The 24210-nt window shown below is 47.8% G+C and overlaps 1 protein-coding gene across 1 annotated transcript in view; it reads right to left on the bottom strand.

The window, feature by feature from the left end:
* Window positions 1–6406: 6406 nt before the first annotated feature.
* The window catches only part of CNNM1 (cyclin and CBS domain divalent metal cation transport mediator 1), a 66718-nt gene continuing 48914 nt past the window's right edge, over window positions 6407–24210 (bottom strand). Inside the window, exons 8-12 of the mRNA XM_052660971.1 lie at window positions 19948–20111; window positions 10523–10679; window positions 9943–10092; window positions 7698–7799; window positions 6407–6486 (exon numbers count right to left, since the gene is read on the bottom strand). Of these exons, the coding sequence (XP_052516931.1) occupies window positions 6407–6486; window positions 7698–7799; window positions 9943–10092; window positions 10523–10679; window positions 19948–20111 (653 nt within the window). The remainder of the gene's footprint in view (window positions 6487–7697; window positions 7800–9942; window positions 10093–10522; window positions 10680–19947; window positions 20112–24210) is intronic.

Genomic DNA, 24210 nt, shown 5'->3' with positions numbered 1-24210 from the left:
TCTCATGTCACGATGGAGGATTCTGGAAGGAACAGAGGACAGTGGGAAGTCACTGGAATCTGGGGCTCTAACATTACTCAGGAATATCTTAGTTCTCAGTTCAGTTCAGTGTCTCAGTCATGTCTGACTCTTTGCAACCCCATGGACTGCAGCACGCCAGGCTTCCCTGTCCATCACCAACTCCCGGAGCTTGCTCAAACTCATGTCCATCGAGCTGGTGATTCCATCCAGCCATCTCATCCTCTGTCGTCCCCCTTTCTTTCTGCTTTCAATCTTTCCCAGCATCAGGGTCTTTTCCAATGAGACAGTTCTTCACATCTGGTGGCCAAAGGGTTGGAGCTTCAGTTTCAGCATCAGTCCTTCCAATGAATATTCAGAACTGATTTCCTTTAGGATGGACTGGTTGGATCTCCTTTCAGTCCAAGGGACTCTCAAGAGTCTTCTCCAACACCACAGTTCAAAAGCGTCAATTCTTTGGTGCTCAGCTTTATGGTCCAACTCTCACATCCATACATGACTACTGGAAAAACCATAACTTTGACTATATATGGACCTTGTTGGTAAAGTAATGTCTCTGCTTTTTAATATGCTGTCTAGGTTGATCATAGCTTTTCTTCCAAGGAGCAAGTATCTTTTAATTTCAAGCCTGCAGTCACCATCTGCAGTGATTTTGGAGCCCAAGACAATAAAGTCTCTCACTGTTTCTATTGTTTCCCCATCTATTTGCCATGAAGTGATGGGACTGGATGCCATGATCTTAGTCTGAGCCACCAGAGAAGCATCTTAATCCTCATGATTACCACAAGTAAACCGGAGGAACTTCACACCCACTCCTTACATGAGGCTGAGGCTCAAAGGACCACTGCCAGAGTCAGGGGGCTGTCTTAGAATGGGAAGTCTCTGGGCCGGGGGAGGGGCACCCAGTGCCTCAGCCTGCGGATCACTCTGAGGCTTAGCAACCTTCAGGAGCTCCTGGAGCATAGGTACATGGCACTATCCTATAAATCTTGTTAAGTCAGCAAGTCAGGAACACTCAGTGTTGGGCTGCACCCCACAGGCCTGCAAGCCCTGTACTTACCCAGCCTCAAGACAAAAACAATAAAATTTTACAGTCTGTTAATTAAAAAAAAAAAAAAAAAAGGCTGCATTGTGCTGCATGTGGAATCTTAGTTCCCCAACCAGGGATCAAGCCTGCACCCCTTGCAGAGGAAACGTGGATTCTTAACCACTGGACTGCAAGGGAAGTCCCTAAAACGCTACAGTCTTGAGGGCCGATCAAGATTTTAGAAGTCATCAGCTGCAGCCTCTCTCTCCCAATGCAAGGGTCGCTCCCGTGTTGTCCCTGATTCACCACTTTTAACTGGGTTGGGTTGCGGCCGGGGGAGGGGGGTTGTATTCTTTGGATACTTGGTGAAACATCCCATTCTACTGATGGAGCATTTTCATTAAAGAGGTCTTTTACCTTGATCCAGAATTTGATTTCCATCTACCCTATCCCCTGGTTCCCCTCCTCCCTTCCTTTAAACCACACATACTAAATCTCTGGGTACTTCTGATTGATGACCTTTCAAATATTTGAGAGTAGTAGTCAGTATTCCTTGCTTTTGCTTCTCCATGTGAAACTCCGCCCTCCATGATGCTTCAGTGTTTCCGCACAGATTATGGCTTTCGGATCCTTCACCACCCGGCTGGTTCCCCGGAGTCCTTCAGAGAACTCGTGTTGGTGCGTGACTGGGTCTGGAGGATGCGAATGTATATGACCTCACACTCATCTCTCCATTACCTTTCATTTTCCTTTCTATCAATATTTGTTCTCCTTCCTATTTAAAGATGCTTGTCCTTCATAAGGGAATGAGAAAAACCGGAGTCCAGTGATTTCTACCTTCTGTCAATCTATCATTCTTCCCAAACATAGCTTTAAACTGAATTCTCAACAGGGGTGATAGGACCTCTAAGGTGGCAAAGATTGGTTCATGAGGGCAAAAAGAAGGTCTAAAATATTAAAGTGGTTTTGTGGTCTTCCAAAGCAAAATCCTACTTGACAAAATCTTATTTCTGGGTATCTTAATTTCTCTTGTTGGGGAGAATTTGAAGTTAGTATTTCTCTCTGGGGGGGATTGCTAATGAAAAATTAGTTGGAAACACTTCTTTAAGCCAAAGTATACTTACCAAAGTGCTCAAATGTTTTTAGCATATAAAGAAGTCCCAATCTCATGAGAATCCGGCCTTCTTGATTCTCTTCTTACATGTCTATTCCCTGCAGTGTGTTCCTTTTTCCCACTAGTGTTCACACGAATGGCCTTGGGCAAGTCTGGGAAAAGCTGGCCTTAGCCAGTTGCACAAGGTTCTTTACTGCAGGGCTTCTCCATGCGCCTCTACATGTAGGCACACTCCTTTCTTTCTCAAAACCACCCTGGGAAGGAGCATGGTCCCTGTCCTGTGTCACAGTCTGTAGATTAGGTTATGAATTGCTCAAGGTTCCATGGCCAGGAAGCGGTGAAGACTAGGTGCATGAGTGCTGGGCCGATCCTACCTTTGAAGTTCACATAAAACCCTCAACAAAATAGTTATTAGTATCACTTATTTAAGGCTTCCCTCGTGGCTCAGATGATAAAGAATCTGCCTGCAATGCAAGAGATCCAGGTTTGATCCCTGGGTTGGGAAGATCCCTTAGAGAAGGGAAAGTCGACCCACTCCAGTATTCTGGCCTGGAGAATTCCTTGGACAGGGGAGTCTGGTGGGCTATAGTCCATGGGATCACAAAGAGTCAGACATGACTGAGCAATTAACATCACATCATTTATTTACTGTTAATGAACTTAAGGAGCTTCCCAGCTGGTGCTAGTGGTAAAGAGCCTACCTGCCGATTCAGGGGACACAAGAGATGCAGGTTTGATCCCTGGGTTGGGAAGATCCCTGGAGTAGGAAATGGCAACCCATTCCAGTTTTCTTGCCTGGAGAATACCATGGACAGAGGAGCCTGGTTGGCTACAGTCCAGGGGGTTTCGGAGAATCGAACACCTCGGAGCATGCATGCAGTGAACTTTACAGCCTGTGGCAGCTCCTGGGAAGAATCCCAAGCAGTCCTGGTGCAGGTCGCTCACTAACTGTCCTGTGTGCTGGTTGGAGACAGTAGTAGGTGAGAGATTCCAACCGTCCACAAAGTCCATCAATACTTCAATGACTGCCCACCTGTTGGCTGTCCCCCTGTTCCTGTCTTGGTTTGTAACTACTCAATAAGCCCTCCTTGCTCCCTTGTTCCTTTTCCCAGCCTCTGGTTGGAAATCACTGGAACTGGGCTACTTTGGCTCCTCTCCAAAGGGCCTGCAGAAGTGAGCCAGTGTGACCAGCACATTGCTTTAAATGCTAGACTGGATCTGGCCCCCAAGACCTTGAACTTGGAAGGCACCCAGTCCAGTGCCTCGCAAACACAGGGCTCCGAAAAATTTTCTCATTTTCATCCTCATGCTCCTTTCTTGTCTAAAGATCTTACCCATCTGATATCCCAAAGCGGAGTACAGGGCTTTCCTGTAACCTTATCTGCAACCTCACACCTAGCCTTCAGAGGGGTGCCTCTTCAGGCAAGTGGCCCTTGCTGCTGCTGCTAAGTCGCTTCAGTCGTGTCCAACTCTATGCGACCCTAGAGACGGCAGCCCACCAGGCTCCCCCATCCCTGGGATTCTCCAGGCAAGAACACTGGAGTGGGTTGCCATTTCCTTCTCCAAAGCGGCCCTTAGGTAAGGTAATTATGTGTGTGCCCCACCCCACCCTACATCTCACACAAAAACCACTTTGGAACTCTGAGATAAGGGGGCAAGGAAAACAGCGATAGTCCAGGAAAAGGATTTTTATTTTATTCAAAAATTATTTACAATGTATTGAGCCTTCATAAATACTTTATTTCAAAGTCCTCTTTTTTTTTAACCTGAAGAAAATCTTGGGATGGGGCAGGGTAAAGGGAGAGAAGTGGTGACAGGCGCCTTAGGGATTGTGCAAAGAGACAAGTGTGAAGCGGCAGCAGTGGCCTAAGCGGTAATGAAGGGAAGACCAGCCAGGCGGAACCCTTGGGTCAGTGGCCAGCTGGGCAAGAAGACTGTGTGACTGCAGACCTTGTTTGGAACAGCACTCACCGGTTTGGGTCAGAGGCACCCAGCACCGAGGGCTGACACTTTGGCTGTTTCTACCAGGCAAGGGTAGGTGTTGGGGGTGGGTGGTAGCTGTGAATTATCTACGAGAAGTCATGCAGTGCTGAGCCTCAGGCAGGGCCAGGCAAAGGATGTGAAGTCAGTAATACACTGCTGAAAAAGGCAAAGTCCACTGTCACATGCTGTGCCCCTAGACACCTGCTGGGGTTTGGTGGGGACTAAGTTACGTGGGTGTACGCTGTACAATACCATAGGGTATGCCAAGGACTTCTGACGAGTACCACTTGGTGGGTGCCAGCTTTCGCCATCGAGTTGATGGACACTTGGGAAGACCATTTACAACTAAAAATCTGTCTCAAACTACCCAGTATTCACTTCATTCTGCATTGCAGAAACTCTGGGCTGAAAGTTCCACTAGTTAAAATAGTGGATTTTAATACTTTGCGGGTCTGAGAACTTTGAGAAATCGTAGGAAAGCTTTAGCCCTCTGGAAAACACACATAAGAAGGCAGACACTAAATTCTGACAGTTAGGGGTTTCATAGACCCTCTGAAGTCCAACAATGGACCCCCAGGAGTGACGGACCCCAAGTTAAGAACCCCTGAGGTAAATGTTCCCGTGGGTAAGCATTTTCTTTTGAGATGCAAATAACCCAGAGGAATTATCAGTCTCTCCACCCTCTATGTGAATATTGATTGAATGGGTATAGGGAGGTGGGAGTAATGGTTTTGGAGGAAAATGAGGGAAGCCTGAGAATTACATCCCCAGAGAAAAGTTAGGGAATGGTTTTGAGATGAGCACTGGATTACTGGATCCCTGGTCGATGGAACCGAATGGGTGGGATATTAATCAGAAAGGGATACAGGTGTTCCAAAGACAACCTTCACTTCCTTCCACATTTTCATAAGGCTGGCTCTGTGGTTTCTGATCAGTTTACTCTTCAAGCAGGTCTGTGCAGTCATCCTGCCATCTGGCGGTTACGCTTGGAATTGCACCTGTCCCAAGTGAAGTGAAGTGGGGTTCAAGTTGCTTAGTCGCATCCGATTCTTTGCGACCCCATGGACTACACAGTCCATGAAATTCTCCAGGCAAGACTACTGGAGTGAGTATCCTTTCCCTTCTCTAGGGGATCTTCCTAACGCAGGAATCGAACCCAGGTCTCCTGCATTGCAGGTGTATCTTTACCAGCTGAGCCACAAGGGAAGCCCAACATCAGGTGAAAATGGTGTTGAATGTACCAGCTCTCTCTGGTACTTTATTCAGAGCTCTGGTACATTCTCAGAATAAAGTACACTCAGCTGACTTGATGGAGTGGAGAAAACGGTGGGGGTGGGGGAATGGACAAAAAAAGAAGTGTGATTCTTCAATGTTCCAGTGTAATACACACTGAAGCCACATAGAGCTTGCATCCTTCTTGGCTGACCTGGGCACTCTTTGGTTTATCATGGCTAAAACTTTTCCATATATATATATATATATATATATATATATATATATATATTTTTTTTTTTTTTTTTTTAATTTAAAACCTGAAGTTCCATCTCTGGCTCCCAAATGGGTTTCTCTTCTTCTTGTTCCTCCTATTCCAGAGCAGATTTACTGATGGACTGATGACTACTAATCAGGAGCCAAAACAGATGCGTCCCTGGGAAATACAGTGACTTGAGGTTCCACCTTACATTCTTTCCATTCCAGCTGAGACACAACTCCCAGGCTGCTGCTCTTCTAACAGGAAACTGGTCACCAACAGTTTTCTGTCCTGTGACGTCACGTGGCAACATGACTGAGTCCCGCTGCTCTAGTGTTCTGCAGAAATTCTTGGTGCGTCTCCCGAACTAACCCTCTTACCTGCCGCACCAGCCTCCTTTGTTCTACCTGCCAGTGGCACCTTTTGATCTAAGGGAAGCATGAAATATGGTGCCAAGGGGCACCAAGGAACAGGAAGTGCATCAGGGGTCCTAGCGTGGCGTTGTCAGCCTGGGGTCATTTCTTCTGCAGTCCCAGACTGTGCTGTGCACGAGATCATTTCTAGCATGTTCCACTGAGGCAGCTCCTTCCGTCACGGCCACCGCAAGGCTCTGAGTCGAACTGGAGGCGGTGAGAGAAAGTCTGCCACACTGACGGCGAGGGGTGAAGAGGTGGTAAAGAAAGCAGTTCGCTCTGTCACCAGTGGGAGGCCTTGGGGAGAAGCAGACGACGGGAGGATGGGTTCTCCCCAGAGCTCTGGAACCTCACGCCCCCAGTGGATGCCAACAGCCCTGTCATGTGATGAGAGGCGTTAAGTTGGAGTTCTCCTCAGAGGTTCTCTCTCCATCTGCTGACCTCTTCCTTTTTCGACCACCTGAAAAACAGTGTCTAAGGATCAATCTGTAAGGCTGGGAGAACACGAGTACTCTCTCGGGGGCCCAAGCGCTCTTCAGAATAGAAGCAGGAATGGAGACAAAGCCCTCGATGGTCGGGCAGTAGTCTGCATCGTCTCCAGGTGCTAATATCAGCATATGCACATCTTGACGGATTAGAATGCACTTTTCACCTGAGATGACATCTCCAAAAGCCACACGTCCAGACTAGTGCCAATATATCGGAGATTTCCTGGACGGGATCGAGCGAAGCCCATACGGTGTCCCAGGAGCATGCCTCCTCATCCCCAGCTCAAGTGGTTGCGAGACACCCTCAGAGAGAAGACTGGCCTCATGGACTTTGATGTCCCTGAGCCAGAGGTGGTGGTGTAGCTGGGAGCCATCCCCAGGGACCTATACTGTCTAGATCAGAGGCAACCTCTCTTCTGCATTGGGGTATGTGGGGGTGGAAGGGTACTCTGTTCCCAGCTCCATTGTTTTTGGAAAGGAGGATTTTTCATCTTGTTCTCCCTGCCATGGACTTCCTTCCACAGAGGATACTGCTCTCCTTTTTTATTGAGTTTCCTGAACACAAATTTTCTTTAAAAGACCAGATTGTAAGTATTTTAGGTTTTGCAGGCCATTTGGTCCCTGTTGCAACTACTCAACTCTGCCATTGTGGCCATCAAAGACTAGTGGGTTCTATAATCCAATAAAGTGAAAGTGAAAGTGTTAGTCGCTCAGTCGTGTCTAACTCTTTGCAACCCTATGGACGGTAGCCCACCAGGCTCCTCTGTCCAGGGAATTCTCTAGGCAAGAATACTGGAGTGGGTTGCCATTCCCTTCTCCAGGGGATCTTCCCAACCCAGGGATCGAACCCAGGTCTCCCACATTGCAGGCAGATTCTTTACTGTCTGAGCCACAGGGGAGCCTCCTTATTTTTTATAGGAATGGGCAGGGGAGGAGGTCAGGATTTGATCTGTGGCCATGGTTTACAGACTCCTGCCCTAGACAACTACCCACTGAATGGGACTGATGCCCAAACTATCAAGGGTGCAGTGCCTGCCCAAACCCCATTACAGGTTTCCACAATTGTACCTCATTTGGCTTCCCAAAAGAAGTCAATGGTTTCTCCTTCAGGAATAAGATCCTAGCATGTTTTTCGTACTAACCAGCTGGTGGGTGGTTTTCATCCTGGTAAAGAAGTACTCACTCAAGGTTCTCAGCAACTTCCTGCCCATGGTTTCCTCCAAGTCGCTGCTGCAGGGGCTGGTCTCTGTGTCCAGGTTGATATGACAACATTCACTATCAGATGCTGAGAAAAAGAAAAGAAGAAAGAACACATGCCTTTCCACCTGAACACCCAGGGATCCAGGCAGGGTGTTTTTTGTCAATGTTCCTTGGCAGATGAAAGCTCAAAACCAGAGCCAAGGCAGTGGTGGCTGTAACATAGAAGGGATGTCCAGGAAGAAAAAGGCTCTAATTACTTAGCAAGAGGCTTTTTAGGGCCACAAAAGGAACTAAGAAACAAGAGAAGAGGAGCAGGAATCCAACTCTCCAAGCACTGTTAGGTCAGACAGAGACGAGAACATGAGCATTTCCACTCAGTATCTGCCAGATAAGAAGCACCTTGGAAGACAGGTCGGGTGTCACCTTCACCTTCCTCTCCTTGCGTGGACATTGGAAAATCACAGGGCTCAATAACAACTAAGCTCGTGCTCTCTTCTTCCACCAAACCCAGGGGGGATTCAGAGAACTGCCAGATCTGAGAGCTGGAAAGGGACCCAGGCCCTGACCACCAGTGCCTCTGAATCTCATTGGGGAGGGAAATGGTGGAGTGGACTGGGCAGGTCATTTCCCTTCTCCAGGCGTAGGCCCTCATGTGTCATACGAGGAGGATGGACTGGAATAATCTCCAAAGACTGGCCCATCTCCTCTGTTCTCATTCCTTTGATATAACTTCTTGCTACATGTGTTAGCTATTAAAATCGGTGTGCACAGGAGAAAAACCATCATTCTAAATTCAGGTCCTGGAATTGTGATTATGCATGTCCTAGATTTTCTGAGTTAGCCACAAGTTCAAACACGTTGTCTCACTGACTTCAAAAGTCTATGAGCAATTGTCAGGTCACTGCTCTGGACCTGGGGGATCTCAGACTTGTGGACTGGGGCGGGTCTGGAGGCAGGATGGGTGCTGCTTTGGGGGTTGTTGGTGCAGGGGGGCGGCAGAATACATGGAGATGATTAGCTTGATGGGGCAAGCATAGAAGGATCTCAGGACTGGTGGGACGCTGGGAGCTTGGAGCAACACTGCAGTCAAGACAGGAGTATTGTCTCTGTAGGAGGTGCTATGATCTCGGAGACCAGGACAGATCCTACAGACTACTGCTAGTCTCAGGGACTCAAAGGAAGAGCAGTAAGAGCAAAGGCTGACCTCAGGTTCCTAATCTATGTGCTCAATTGCTCATTTGTGTCTGACTCTTTGCAGCCCCAAGGACTGTAACCTGCCAGGCTCCTTGGTACATGGGGATTCTCCAGGCAAGAATATTGGAGTGGGTTGTCACGCCCTCCTTCAGGCGATCTTCCCAACCCAGGGATTTAACCCAGGACTCCTGCATTGCGGGCGGATTCTATACTGTCTTGAGCCACCAGGGAAGCCTTTCCTAATCTATAAATTAGGCCTAATAATAACTTCCTAATATTTAGGGAGCACAATACCAGTACTGTGATGCACCCTCTATAAATGTTATTTCATTTCTACTCAAAGCTACTTCATGAAGTAGCCACCGTGATTTTTATCTATTAACATAAGGAAGAATGGGTTTCCTTGGATGCTCAGTAGTAAAGTACCCGTCTGCTAGTGCAGGGGATGTGAGTTTGATTCTGGGTCGGGAAGTTCCCCTGGAAAAGGAAATGGCAACCCACTCCAGTATTCTTGCCTAGGAAACACCATGGTCAGAGGATCCTGGTGGGCTACAGTCCAGTTCAGTTCAGTTCAGTTCAGTCGCTCAGTCGTGTCCGACTCTTTGCGACCGCATGAATTGCAGCACGCTAGGCCTCCCTGTCCATCACCAGGGACGCAAAAACATCAGACATGACTGAACGACTAAAAAACAACATACAGAAGGAAAGATATCTATTAAGCTAAGGGAACCGAGTCTTAGGTTAGAGTAACTTGCCTAAAGTTGCCGAACTCCTAAATGGGGAAGCCAGGGTCTGAATCCAGGGGGAAACCTAGCTAACAGTGTTCTGAGAATAAACTACCGCGGATCTGATGCCGGGGAGGGGCACAGTAAGGCTTAGTGTTCCCTCCCTGGTAGCATAAGGAGCTGGGGAGTTTTACGTGGGGGCTATGGTCCTAGACTTCCCTCACCTGGCTCACCTGGGGCCATACCAGGACCCAATGGCCTTGACCCCTTCCCCCTGTACTCCCACGGGACTCAGTTTCCCTCCCTGACCTGCTTTAGCGGGCACAGCGGCAGGAGACAGCGAGAGCTGTTGCGTGCTCTGCTCCTCAAAGTCGGTCATTTCCTCCTGGGTGAAGGCCATCTCCTCCATCCTCAGGTACACGACCTCGCCGGGGCTTCTCAGCCCATCTGAACGGCTGCCTGGGGAGGACAGTAAGTGTGTCACCTTCCTGCTCTGGAGGAGACCTGGGGACCCCCAGGACAAGACTGCAGCTCTGGGGCGGGGCCGAGGGGAGGCGGGGCCGAGGGGAGGCGGGGCCGAGGGGAGGCGGGGCCGAGGGGAGGCGGGGCCGAGGGGGGAGGCGGGGCCGAGGGGGGAGGCGGGGCCGAGGGGGAGGCGGGGCCGAGGGGGGAGGCGGGGCCGAGGGGGGAGGCGGGGCCGAGGGGGGAGGCGGGGCTGAGGGGGGAGGCGGGGCCGAGGGGGGAGGCGGGGCCGAGGAGGGAGGCGGGGCCGAGGAGGGAGGCGGGGCCGAGGAGGGAGGCGGGGCCGAGGAGGGAGGCGGGGCCGAGGAGGGAGGCGGGCCGTCCCCACCCCACAGCGGCCTGGCTCATCACCTCCCAACCGGCTTACACGGCAGGCTGCTCCGGTGGCTCAGGAGGGTGGCAGCAGGGTCATCCTTGGGAGTCTGGGGTGTGCCCCGGGTCGTGGAGGCCTCCATGTCGGGAGACTGGGGTGAGCTTTCCATGTGGCAGGCGGTGAGCGCGTTCTGGTACTGCTGCCGTGTGATCTGGAAGATGGAGGCAGAGAGGTGGGTCGAGGTCAGAAGTTGGGCAGAGCCCTCCCTGGACCTGGCTCACCTTCCTGAGCTCAGAAGCACCCCCACTAAGGTGCTTTGGAACCTTTGGCCTTGGTGGTCTGGGATCCATGTTCTGGAGCCCAGAAGTTAAGGGGCAAAGAGGGAACCCCTTTGCCACCAGCGTTCTTCTGTTCATTTTTATTGGCTCTGGACTCTTACACCTGGAGGAACCTTCTCCTGAGACCCAGGAGAGGATGGAGGCCGTTCAGGTGGCAGGCGGTTGCCCACAGAGAGGTTTAAAACACAGGCTTAAGTTGTTGCCAAGGGCCCTCTTCTTCCTAAAGGGCAGTCAATGGGGACTCAGCAAGAACAAGATCCCCAACTTGTGTAGAGGCTGAAATAAGAAACCTTCATATGAAGAACATAAACTTTGGCAAAACCACAGATGAAGTCAATTTATTACTACTGTTTTTTCTAATGCCTTCCATAATCATATAGGAATCCATTTGATAAATCCTTCAAGAAAGTAGTGCCAGGAAGAAGCTCCTTTCTGTAGATGCATTGTATACTTCCTTATATTGAATGAGGACTCAAATATCCACTAGGTTTCCTTTTTTTCCTTTTATGACAGGAAGCTCACAAATTTATTTATTTGCAGTAACAAACTCATTCCTGATAGTATTTGCACCAAACTGGCTTGTAATCTCAACTTTTTATTTAAAACATCATTGAATTATTTATTTTTGGAAATCCTATATATTACTGGAAGTGCTATAAATATACTAAAGAGATGGAACTGATGATTTGATTTTCAGATGTTGGTGAAGGCTCTAGTGCTAATGTTATGCAGAAGAGTTTGCTTTTGCAGACAGACATTGGAATATGAGAATAAAACCTTCCATCCATTCAGTGCATTATGGCTTACAGAGCACTCAGGAATGCGTTATCTCCTTTGGGCACCATGGCTGCAAGGGGGTAAGCATGAGAGGTCCTGTGATGCCCATTTTACAAATAAGGAAATGAAGTTCAGGAAGGTTGGGGATTTGCCTAAGGTTTAACAGTTAGCAAGCCTTCAGAGTTCCAGCCCTGAGATGTGCATTCTGCTTGGGAAAGTGCTATTCATCCTCAGGGGCCAGGGAGATGGAAGGCGAGGTGGGACTGTAGAACTCCAAGTTCTCTGAGGAGAAACTCCAAGGTCTGATAATGGGCAGGATCTGCCCTTGCAATCTGGTCATTTCAGTTTAAAGGGCCTTTACTCTTGCTGTCCAGGGGAAAGCATCTGAGCTCACCTCTGTACATTGTAAATGCACCTGACTGCATTAGGCTGCCTTTCACAAAACTTTAGGGGAGGTCCCTCCAAAATTGCTATGTTATTTTGGGGGTCCATAGGCATCAGATGGGAGAAGGCAATGGCAACCCACTCCAGTACTCTTGCCTGGAAAATCCCATGGATGGAGGGTCCGTGGGGTCGCCAAGAGTCGGACACGACTGAGCGATTTCACTTTCACTTTTATGCATTGGAGAAGGAAATGGCAACCCACTCCAGTGTTCTTGCCTGGAGAATCCCAGGGATGGGGGAGCCTGGTGGGCTGCCATCTATGGGGTCACACAGAGTCGGACACTACTGAATCGACTTAGCAGCAGCAGCAGGCATCAAATGACTGAAGAGAAGTATGATATATGGTCTGAGCCAAGGTTATTATCAAAACTTGGTCTTCTAATGTTACCATGGGTTTCTAAAGGTGAAGCTTTCTTTGGAGTCTTGAAGGTTCTCCTGGCTTAAACGACAGGAAAATGTCCTAAATGACTTGGTAAGCCCAACAAAGCACTTGATATTATTCTATTTGGGTTCTTTTAACTAGTTAGTTTAGATTTGGCTTCCAGTTTAGTTCCCTGGTGACTCAGATGGTAAAGAATCTGCCTGCAATGCAGGAGACCTGGGATCAATCCCTGGGTCAGGAAGATCTGGAGAAGTGGATGGCTGCCCACTCTAGTATTCTTGCCTGGAGAATTACATGGGCAGAGGAGCCTGGAGGGCTACATATAGTCCATGGGGGTCCCAAAGAGTTGGACATGACTGAATAACTAACACTTTTACTTTTTCACTTTTAGTTAAAGACCAAATGATTCTTTGCCTAAAAACTATGGTGTGAAATACACTGACTATTCAAGACAAAGGCATTGCGCAATGCCTTGGTTACTTGCTCTAGGGATCTCACAGCCTTGCTTTCACAATGCTTCTCTTTTAAGTTAGAAAAGTCACAAACAAATACGACGTCAACGAAAATGACAGTTGCTCAGTTGTGTCTGGCTGTTTGCCACTCCGTGGACTGTCGCCTGCCAGGCTCTTCTGTCCATGGAATTGTCCAGGCCAGAATACTGGAGTGGGTAGCTGTTCCCTTCTCCAGGGGATCTTCCCAACCCAGGGATTGAACCCAGGTCTTCCGCATTGCAGGTGGATTTTTTACCATCTGCGTCAAAAGTGTCACCTTAAAAGAAATTTGAGAAGGCACTAGCCAAATGTATTCAGGAAATCTCCCCAGCTGCACTTCTAGATTCAAGCATCACTTTTTGTCAGTTCCCCTCCTCCTGTTCACCTGTGAAGCCTTTTCTACCTAGCACAGTACTATCCAAGAAAAATATAATGTGAGATCACATAGGTAAAATTTTTTTGGCTGAGCAGCATGTGGGATCTAAGCTGCCTGACCAAGAATTGAAACCATGCCTCCTGCATTGGAAGCACAGAGTCTTAACCCCTGGATCACTAGGGAAACCCCCACATAGGTAATTTAAAATTCTCTAGTTGTCACGTTTTTAAAAAAGTAAAAGCAAACAGGTGAAATTAATTTTATATTTTTCATTTAACTTAACATATCCAAAATAGCTTCACTTCAATGTGTCACCAATATAAAATAATTAATGAGGAATCTTACATTCTTCTTTGTATCCAATATGTATTTTACATTCTAGCAAACCTCAGTTTGGATGAGCCACATTTCATGTGCTCAACAGCCACGTATGGCCACTGGATTCTGTATCAGACACTGACGGTCCAGCAGATCAACTAAATAGCTCTTCCCAGTTTTGACAACCCAGCCTTGCATGGCCACAGTGTCCCACTGCTTGCTAGCACAGAATCACTGGTCCGGCTCAGCCCCTCTTTTACATTCCTTGAGTGCGCCATGTTCACTTGCCTTCCATACCCTTTCCTTCCTTCTCCCTCTTGGCCTTGCCTTCACTCGCCTTTTATTCTTTCCTAATTCTTAAAGGTCCAGTGCTTTCTCCAGCCAATACAGCGCTTAAAATAAAGTGTCATATGATTTCATAATCAGTTATATACTACCCTGCATTGGTCACTGTCATTTGACTTATGGTTCTTTTCCCCAATTCTGTTTCTTGAGTACAGCTCATGGTGCCTAGAACCATCGTTAACTGCTTACCAAATACTTACTGATTGGCACCAAGCGAATGAAACCACTGTTCAAAGGACATCATGTTCTTATTCTCTTTTCACTACTGTAGCTACCATTTCTTAGCAATAGCTTGACTTCAAGTTGTCTTTTACTCTAGCCAATTAAGAACTCAGTTCAGTTCAGTTCAGTTCAGCCACTCTGTCGTGTCCAACTTTTTGCGACCCCATGAATTGCAGCACACCAGGCCTCCCTGTCCATCACCAACTCCTGGAGTTCACCCAAACTCATGTCCATCAAGTCAGTGATGCCATCCAGCCATCTCATCCTCTGTGGTCCCCTTCTCCTCCTGCCCCCAATCCCTCCCAGTATCAGGGTCTTTTCCAATGAGTCAACTCTTCACATGAGGTGGCCCAAGTATTGGAGTTTAAGCCTCAGCATCAGTCCTTCCAATGAACACCCAGGACTGGTCTTCTTTAGAATGGACTGGTTGGATCTCCTTGCAGTCCAAGGGACTCGCAAGAGTCTTCTCCAGCACCACAGTTCAAAAGCATCAATTCTTCAGCGCTCAGCTTTCTTCACAGTCCACCTCTCACATCCATACATGACCACTCAAGTGTCCTCTAAATTACAAAAGAAATGGAGATCAGTTGATCTTGAAACTAACAGGAGTTAAGGGTACCCTTTTAGGGCTTCCCTGGTGGCTCAGAGGTTAAAGCGTCTGCCTCCAATGCGGGAGACCTGGGTTCGATCCCTGGGTCCGGAAGATCCCCTGGAGAAGGAAATGGCGATCCACTCCAGTATTCTTGCCTGGAGAATCCCACGGACGGAGAAGTCTAGTAGATTACAGTCCATGGGGTCGCAAAGAGTCAGACACACGACTGAGCGACTTCACCTTCACCTTGGAACATTTTGACTTAGCAGTCAATGCGTCTAGAAGTTCACCTTTCAGCTAGAGTGATGTTTCCAATCCTCTTATGATGTTCTGCTTACATTTTCAACTCTCGGGTGGTTTATTCATCCCTCAAGGGCTTCCCTGGTAGCTCATTGGTAAAGTATCCACCTGCCAGTGCTTGAGATGAGGGTTCAATCCCAGGTCAGGAAGATCCCCTGGAGAAGGAAATGGCAACCCACACCAGTATTCTTGCCTGGGAAATCCCATAGACAGTAGAGCCTGGCGGGCTACAGTCCATGGAGTCACAGAAGAGCTGGACACAACTTAGTGACTAAACAGCAACAGAAATTCATCCCTCAAAACACAATTTTGCAATTTAGAGATTCTTCCTCCAGATGGTGATGGGGCATCTTGGCCATGGTTACACAATTCACTATATAACATCTGCCAAATGTTCTTAATTTAAAGATGATATTAATATTTATGGAATACATTAAAGAATTTCGATGGACAGGGAGGCCTGGCGTGCAGTTGCAATCGCAATTCATGGGGTCGCAAAGAGTCGGACACAACTGAGCGACTGGACTGAACTGAACTGAAAGATTCTTTGGTATCTTCATAACTTATTAACTCCTATTAATCATGGCTTTGGGGCTTCCCCGGTGGCTCAGTGGTAAAAAATCCGCTTGCACTGCAGGAGACTTAGGAGACGAGGGTTCGATCCCTGGGTTGGGTCGATGGGTCAATCTCCTGGAGGAGGGCATGGCAACCCACTCCAATATTCTTGCTTGGATAATCCCATGGTCAGAGAAGCCTGGTGGGCTACAGCCCATAGGGTCACAAAGAGTCGGACATGACTGAAGCAACTGAGCATGCACACACACCCATGCACACACACACACACATAAACACAAACAAACACACACACAATCATGGCTTTAATACCTTCCCCAGATACTCACTGGATATTGGATATACCTTTCTTTCTAATTTTATATTGAACTCAAATTACTCCTGGACTTAATGAACAGTTCTAGAATTTAGTCTGTTGGACAGGAAAAGCCTCTGCAGCCAGTCACAGGGGCTTTTGCCAGTGAAATCACCCCTGAGCTTTTTCAAAAACTCTCTTCATATTAAAAAAAAGGTGGGTTTGAGGAGGTGAGTAAAAGAGCAACCTGAACATGGCCCTATAAGTCCATTCAGTCAGGAGAAAAATGTCATCTTATATTAAAAAACAAAACAGAAAAATCAAATCCTTATGTTAAACAAGAGCTTGAACTTACAGTGTTCCCTTCTGTAGAACAACCCATTGCAATTGAAGTTTTTAAGTGACTTGAACCACAAGTTGAAAGAGATTTCTGAATAATACTTTACTAGGTTTCTAGCCTTCCCTAAACTTCTACTTCTGACATGTAGCTTTCTCAATTTCAAAGTATCTAGGTAGACAAAAGGACCATGTGCAGTGATGCCCTGCTGCCCCAGTCACAGCACAGCCCTCTGGCCTGAGATCAAGCATAACACCTGTACCTGAGAATTGACCTTGGGTTTGGAGTTCTCAGCACGCCACTGGCTCACTGTCAGGAAAGAGACTTTCCTTTTATGTTCCTTGTTATTTATAGAATGTTCCATTCGTTTTTAGGAGTGGATACATGAGATATATAAGATCAATTGTAAGTTTTAGGAAAATCCTTACAGACTTAGTGTTGGGTATTCATCCTAACACATTCCATTTTGAGGAATAGCCAAATCCATCTCCTAAAAGTGCTCTCCAAGCTGTGCACTCCCAGAGATGTTTCAGAAAACTCTGGGCTTATCACAGTTGCTCATTAAACATGATGCCTCAAAATCTTCACTTTTCTCTCCAAAGCCTCATATGGATTTTCTCGACCTATGATACAAATGGTGTGATGGACTGGATGTTTGTGTTCCTCCATAACTCATATACTGAAATTCTAACTTCCAAGGTGACGGAGTTAGGAGGTAGAGCCTTGGAGGTAGTTAGGTCATGAGCAGAGAGCCCTCATGAATGCGATTGGTACCCTTATAAGAAGGAAGCCTGCTTCCTCTGTCTCCCCCTCTCCCTGCTCCTTCCCACCATATGAGGATATACGGAGAAGACAGCCATTTTCAAACCATGAACTGGACTCACCAGATACCACCTGGATTGACCAGCACCTTGAACTTGGAGATCCAGATTCCAAGAACTGTGAGAAATAAATGTTGGTGGTCTGAGTCGCCCAGTCTATGGTAATTGTTATAACAGCTAAAATAGACTAAGACAAGTGGAAAGACCTGAGAAATGAATTGAACAAAAATTCCCAATGCACTTAAAACAGAATCCAGACCCTGTGCTCTGGCCTAAAGATGCCAGGTAACACTGCTACCCACACTCTATTCCCAACTCATGTCAGCCTCTGTCTGCACATAATGCGCCAGGCCAAATATCCTCGGACCACCAAACTCTTCCCTGCCTCTGTCATTTCTATCTTGAACATTCTCTCCACAGCCCCTTCCAGGTCCCAACAGAAAATGTCCTTTTCTCAGCCTGCTCTAATAACCATTTCTAAAGCAGCCTCCTTGCCAACTCTGCCCAGGCACTGTTTATCCTATGGTCTGATTTATTTCCTTCAGAGCCTTCATCACTCTCCTAAATAACCTAGGTTACTGATGTGGTTACTTGTTTATCACCTTTCTCCTCCTATGAGCCTGGAAGCTCTAGAAAAGCAGGAACTTGCGGTCTTGTTGACCACAGTATCTTGTTGATGCCTAGACAGTGCTGAGCACGAGCAAGGAGTCCGTAGACACCTGTTGAGCCACTGACTCATATCATGACATTCAATTTCTTTTCCCACAAACCATGTGCCCAGTACTACCAACCACTGAGTTAGCACAGCAGAATTTCTCCCCTCCCACTTTTTCTTACCCCACTTCTGAGGACGGTCTACAGTTACAGGGTTTCAGGGCTGGAGGCAAGAGGGAGGAGAATCGTGGGCTGTGGTTTTCTGAGGTTCAACCTCACTGTCACGATACCATGCATACTGTTGGATTCTTTACTAAAGCACTTTCCCCTGGCTCCATCAGCTCTGATTTCCCTGAACTCTCTCAAAGCCCAGCGACTTGAGGGCTTGGACTCTGGAGACAGAGAGACTTAATCTTGCAGCTTGGTTCTGCCACTTCCCAGCTATGAGACCTTATACTCCTCAAACTCCCACGTGTATGTGTGCTGAGTCACTTCAGTTGTGTCTGACTCTTTGTGACCCCATGGACTGCAGCTTGCCTGGCTCCTCTATCTGTGGGATTTCCCAGGCAAGAATACTGGAGTGAGTTGCCATTTCCATCTCCAGGGGATCGTCCTGACCCAGGGATCCAACTGGCATCTCTTATGTCTCTTGCATTGGCAGGTGAGTTCTTTACCACTAAGACCACCTGGGAAGCCGCCCACAAGCTCCTACTTCATCTATAAAGTGGGGATGACAGAGTACCTACCTCTTAAGGTAGTTGTGGGACTAAGTGGATAATTCAGATCAAGGACTTAAAGTGCATGGCACAGGGCACGCCACCAACAGTCATTACCCCAGCCCACTCCACAGGTACAGCCCCTCCTCTGGTAACTCTCCACGGTTACTTTTACCAACGATGTGTATTTTAGTTCAGGGTGTCTACAGAGTCATGGAACACAGAAAGCCAGTCAGCACACACTGCCCTCAAATTATCAGGGTGAGTGTTCTGAACAGAAGGAAAGGACCTTTGCCCACCTTTGTGATTCAGCCACCATCATCCGGCCTGCAACCGGGATGACAGTCACCAAGTGAGCACGTTGGGTGTTTAGTTGGACTCAGGTAAATAGGTTCCCTTCTGATCTCAGGCCAAGTGTGTAATGATTTGTGGAATGCTAGCAAACAAAACCAACAAAATAAAACCTATCAAAGCAAGAGAAAGGAGGAAACCTTAGAATATGTTTGTCTAGTATTAAACTCAATGAGCGGTATGAAGAAACAGCTTTTCTTAATTACAAGGTGATAAGCATTGCTGCCTCTCTCATACTTGCAAAGGGATTCTCTTCAAATAGCTCAGTGGCAGGGCAAGGTGGTATGATAATTACTACAAATATTTTCAGCTAACATAACAGACTGCATTGTGTTTTAGATTTCTAGATAATAATATGTGAAACCTTATACATATGTAAGATCATAGCTGGGATTCCCATGTGGCTCAGTGGCTAAGAATCTGCCTGCCAATGCAGTAGGTGCAGGAGATGCGGGTTTAATCCCTGGGTCAGGAGGATCCCCTGGAGGAGGAAATGGCAACCCACTCCAGTATTCTTGCCTGGGAATCCCCACAGAAAGAAGAGTCTGGTGGACTAGAGTCCGTGGGGTCACAACGAGCCAAACACCATTGAGCATGCATGGAGGCACCTGGGAAGCCACTATACACTACTATATTGCTGTTGTTGATTGGTCCGTAAGTTGTGACCAACTCTTTTGTGACCCTACCAGGACCCTGCCAGGCTCCTCTGTCCATGGGATTTCCCAGACAAGAATACTGGAGTGGGTTGCCATGTCCTTCGCCAGGGATACGCTACTATATGCTTGGTTTATTAATCCCCTGCAAATTTATCTTAAATAAACCAAATCAACCTTGTGCCAATGATGGGGCAACTAAAGGAAAGAGTCCTGCTGGCAACTTCTCTCAGGCAAGCTAATTCCCTATCTCTTCCTGCCTCAGTTTCTCCACATGAAAAATGGGGAGACAGTCACGAACAACCAGGGTTCAAATGAACAAAGGAACGATAATAGTGACAAATAATGAACAGAATAAAACTGACTGGGGGAAAAAAAACACAACTGACTGAAACCAGGGCCTTTGGAAAGCCGAGGTATGGTGTTCAGGCCGCATTCTCTGGGAACGGAAGGCTGCAGGGTCGGGGTGACGGGAAGGTCCTCTGCGGAGTTACCTTCACGAACTGCACGTCGCTGAGGATGTGGACCGAGTAGTCGGGTGTGTAGAGGTTGTTGCTGGTGCTGCACAGCTGGGTGTTGCTCCCCCCAAAGTCGCTGCGCTCACGGTTCGGAGACTCCGAGCGATTCAACCCACTGCAGCGGGAAGGGGACCGGTTTACTGCAGACGAGGAGATGCGGAGGTGGGGGGGGGGAGGCAAGGAGGGTGGGGTGGGGAGGCAGTAGGGGGAAGAGAAGGAGGGAGAGAGAGGAAGGGGTGTTGTTTACTGAGGTCCCACAGGACATTTAGGTTATGGCAACATGGGGCCCTCACCTCTCCCCTCAGAGCCCAGGAAATGCCCTGCTGCTCCATTTATGAGTATTAAATTCAGACCTCCGGGCTCCACTTGGCTCAGGCTCCTTCCTTCCCCACAACCTCTACCAGCGAGGAGCTGGGTGGGCCACTGCCTTTCTTGGTTCAGGGGTAAGGAAGGGAAGGAGATGAGGACCCCGCTGTGAATGGGGGTGGCTACCCCAGACCATGAGACCCTTTATTTACCAAAATGAGTTATTTTATATAAACTCCATTCACAAACCTTCCTTTAGAAAGGCTGAAGCCTTAGGTTTGCCCTAAAAACCACCTGGTAAGCACAGATAACCAGCCCTCACTGTGGTGAGGCATTTCAGAGGGAATGTCAGGCCTGCCTCCAAACTGGCAGGCAGGGACCAGCAGAGGCCCACAAACCATATGGATAAATATTTAAATCACATCAATAAACCGTTAAAATATGCTCTATACTTCTCCTTGACAAATATACCGTCTTGACAACCTAGTAGGCCAGGTCAGGCTCCTTAGAGTTTTGTGCCAGAATATAGGCTAAAGGGGGAGACCCTGCCCTGCCCTGCCCTAGGGCTTCCCGGCCTGGTTTCCTAGAGCTGTCTGGGTGGAAAATTCAGGATTCTTGTATCTGAAATAAGGTCTAGAAGGAAAAACACAGCTGTGGGTGGTACATCCCTTTGGCTCTGTGAACTACTCACCCCGCACAGAGGAGGTGGAGCTGGGGAGGGCCAAAGTGGGGCCCCCTCCAGGGTGAGTCTCAGGCAGGGCTCTCTTTGGATTCACAGGCCCGAGGCTGGAACAATGCTCCAGGCCTTCTGTCAAAGACCTCCTGAATATTTCGAGTCAGTCTCTTTTTCCATTTTCAAGAACAATTTCTTGGGAACTTTCAATTACGACCGTATCACTTGGTTTCAAAATGGACTGGGAACTGCCCTCCCAGGATCAACAGAAGAGAGATCCTAAGGTGACCCTAGCATTATCTCCACCACAGAATAACCCTGAGTGAGACTGCAAAGCCCTTCCCACCGCTCTGCATCCCTCGGACACCGCTCTGCATTTCTTCCCAAGAAAGAGAAGTGGGAAGATGTGGCCTCTCCTAACACAGTCAGTTCAGGGGCCCCAGTGAAGAGCCTGATTGTTTAGAGATTAGGCTCCTTGGTTCCTTCAGGGAAGAACCTTAGGAATTTAATTCTGTTTCTTAAGATAATGCTGCCATCCATCAAAATGGTTAGCATCTCTTTGGAGTGACTTCCGGAGGTCTGATGGTCTGTTTAGCTGTCAAGCTGTTACTGTTGTCTGGCAAACCACATAGTAGAAAGATTAAAATGACAATATGTTGAATCATTTTCTCATTAGAGCCAGGATAATCACTGCCTTGATCAGATTATAGAATTAAGGGTTCTACCTCCAGTCTTTCCCTTCTCAGTTAAGTGTTACCACATATACACTGTTACTTGAACCAGAAACCTGGGAATCTCCTGCGACTCCTGCCAATCCCTCAGCCCCACATCAGGCCTCTGTTTCCGCTCAAGTCCCACTTACCGTCACTCTTGCCTAGACCACAGTCTGGTCTTCCCACTTATAATCTCATAATCTGTTCTCAGCTCAGCTGTCAAAAGCACATTTTTAAAACACAAATCAGGGGACTTCCCTGGTGGCCCAGTGGTTAGGAATCTGCCTTGCAATGTAAAGGACACAGGTCAATTCCTGGTGGGGGAACTAGGAACTAAGACCGCATGCCACAGCTAGAGAGTTCGTGTGCTGAAACGAAAGATTGTGAGTGCCACAACCAAGACCCAATGCAGCCAGATAAATAAATATGAAAAAAAAACAACAACAGAAAAACAGACAAATCAGCTTCCAGTGGAATCTAAGCCCCCCCTGACTTGACCCTAAGCCCTAAACGCCCACGACTTGACCATCTGATCTCCTCCTGGGGCTCCTTTCCCACCATGCTTTTCTGCTCTAGCCTACTGGCCCCCTTGGGGATTCTCAATCATGTAAGCCTCCCCCACCTCAGTAGATGCCATTTCCCCTTCTCCCTTCCCCCTCATTTTACCCTCATGCCCCCTTTTCTCCCCTCATTTTACCCCTCAATCCCTGCACTCACTTTTCAGTCATTAGGTCTCAACTGAACTATCTATCATCTTCTCTGAAGAACCGGTCTGGCCACCTTAAGAATATTCCGCCTATTTTCCTCTATCACTGTCCCCTGTTCATCCCTTCAAAGCACTTTTCACAAATTTTAATTACATGTTTGTATTATTTGTAATGCTACAGTTCAATGCTACATTCCATGAGGGCAGAGACCTTGTCCTTTCTGGCTTGTTGTACATCTGGTATGTACCACAGTGCCTGGCCCAGAGCAGGCGCTCATTAGAGCAGGATGGAATGAACAAGTCAGCACCCAACAGTCCCTGAAGGAGTTTTTATTTAGAATCTAAATTTTGTTTTTAAAAAGGTTTCAGAGCTTTTAGTCACTCTGGAATCAGAAAGCCTTTTCCAGCAACCTAAGTCATTCCTGGTAGACTGACTTCTTGAAGTGAGGGGTGGGCAGAAGGACATTTCCGGAATGCACTGCCAAGGCCCCATAACTCGAGGAAGAGGCCTCAGGAAACATCAGAACCTTCTGTTTGTCTATGTAATAAGAGCGTGTGAAACCAGGAGTCCTGGAGTCCTACTTACCAGCTGGGTGATGCTGGAGTGACCAGGGGCCGAGAGGGACAGTGATGGTGATGTGGAGAGCAGAATAAAGCACCAACATGACTGTAAAGAGCAGCAGTATTGGGCAGACAAAGACCCATTTCACATTTGGCCCTGGTCCCTTGAAATAAATGGACAAGGTCTGGCTTGCCTAGATCCACTGTGGCTGTTCTGAGGTGGTGGCTGACTAAGTCAGTTGGTAGTGCTTCCTCAGGTCTGGTTGTCATGGAACAGGGGGCAGGCAGTCCTGCAGGAGTGTGGCTTCCTTGGTGCGAGAAGAGTCTGGAAAACCACACCTTGGTCTGGTAGGTTTTGTCCTCAACTCAGTTTGGAACAAAGAGAGTGGGTGTGAGCAGGGGTTTGTGGCTTCAGTAACCCTGAGAAATAACCACTGCTCCTTAATAATCCTCCACTTTGCCGGGTGGGACCTGTGCCCCACAACCCCACATCACTGTTCTACATTCTCATCCCTTATGTCATCATTCAAGACAGCTTCAGTGAGGCTGATGGGGAAATATATCATGCCTACTAATCAACTTCCGCTTACTTACAAGCTATGACAAACCTAGACAGCGTATGAAAAAGCAGAGACATTACTTTGCTGACAAAGGTCTGCCTAGTCAAAGCTATGGTTTTTCCAGTAGTTATGTATGGATGTGAGAGCTGGACCATAAAGAAGGCTGAGCACTGAAAAACTGATGCTTTTGAACTGTGGTGTTGGAGAAGACTTTTGAGAGTCCCATGGACTGCAAGATTAAACCAGTCAAGCCTAAAGGAAATCAGTCCTGCATATTCATTGGAAAGACTGATGCTGAAGCTGAAACTTCAATACTTTGGCCACCTGATGCCAAGAACTGACTCACTGGAAAAGACCCTGATGCTGAGGAAGATTGACGGCAGGAGGAGAAGTGGACAACAGAGGATGAGATGGTTGGATGGCATCACTGACTCGATGGACATGAGTTTGAGCAAGCTCTCGGAATTGGTGATGGACAGGGAAGCCTGGCATGCTGCAGTCCAAGGGGTTGCAAAGAGTTGGACATGACTGAGCGACTGAACTGAACAGAATTAACTTCTGCCTGAATCACTTCCACTTGCTGTTCAAAACAGAGGAAACAGTTTCATCCCTGTTCTTCCCAAAGCTCTCATCTTCACTGGCACCCAGCGTAGGCATGTCACCCTGCTGTCACTCATAGGGCCCACATGTCAAACACAAGCAACATCACTGTTGTGCTGG

Source organism: Budorcas taxicolor, chromosome 23 (assembly GCF_023091745.1).
Source record: "Budorcas taxicolor isolate Tak-1 chromosome 23, Takin1.1, whole genome shotgun sequence".
NCBI classification, from domain to species: domain Eukaryota; kingdom Metazoa; phylum Chordata; class Mammalia; order Artiodactyla; family Bovidae; genus Budorcas; species Budorcas taxicolor.
The sequence above is the reverse complement of the archived record's forward strand: the minus strand, read 5'-3'. Positions and strand labels throughout refer to the sequence as shown.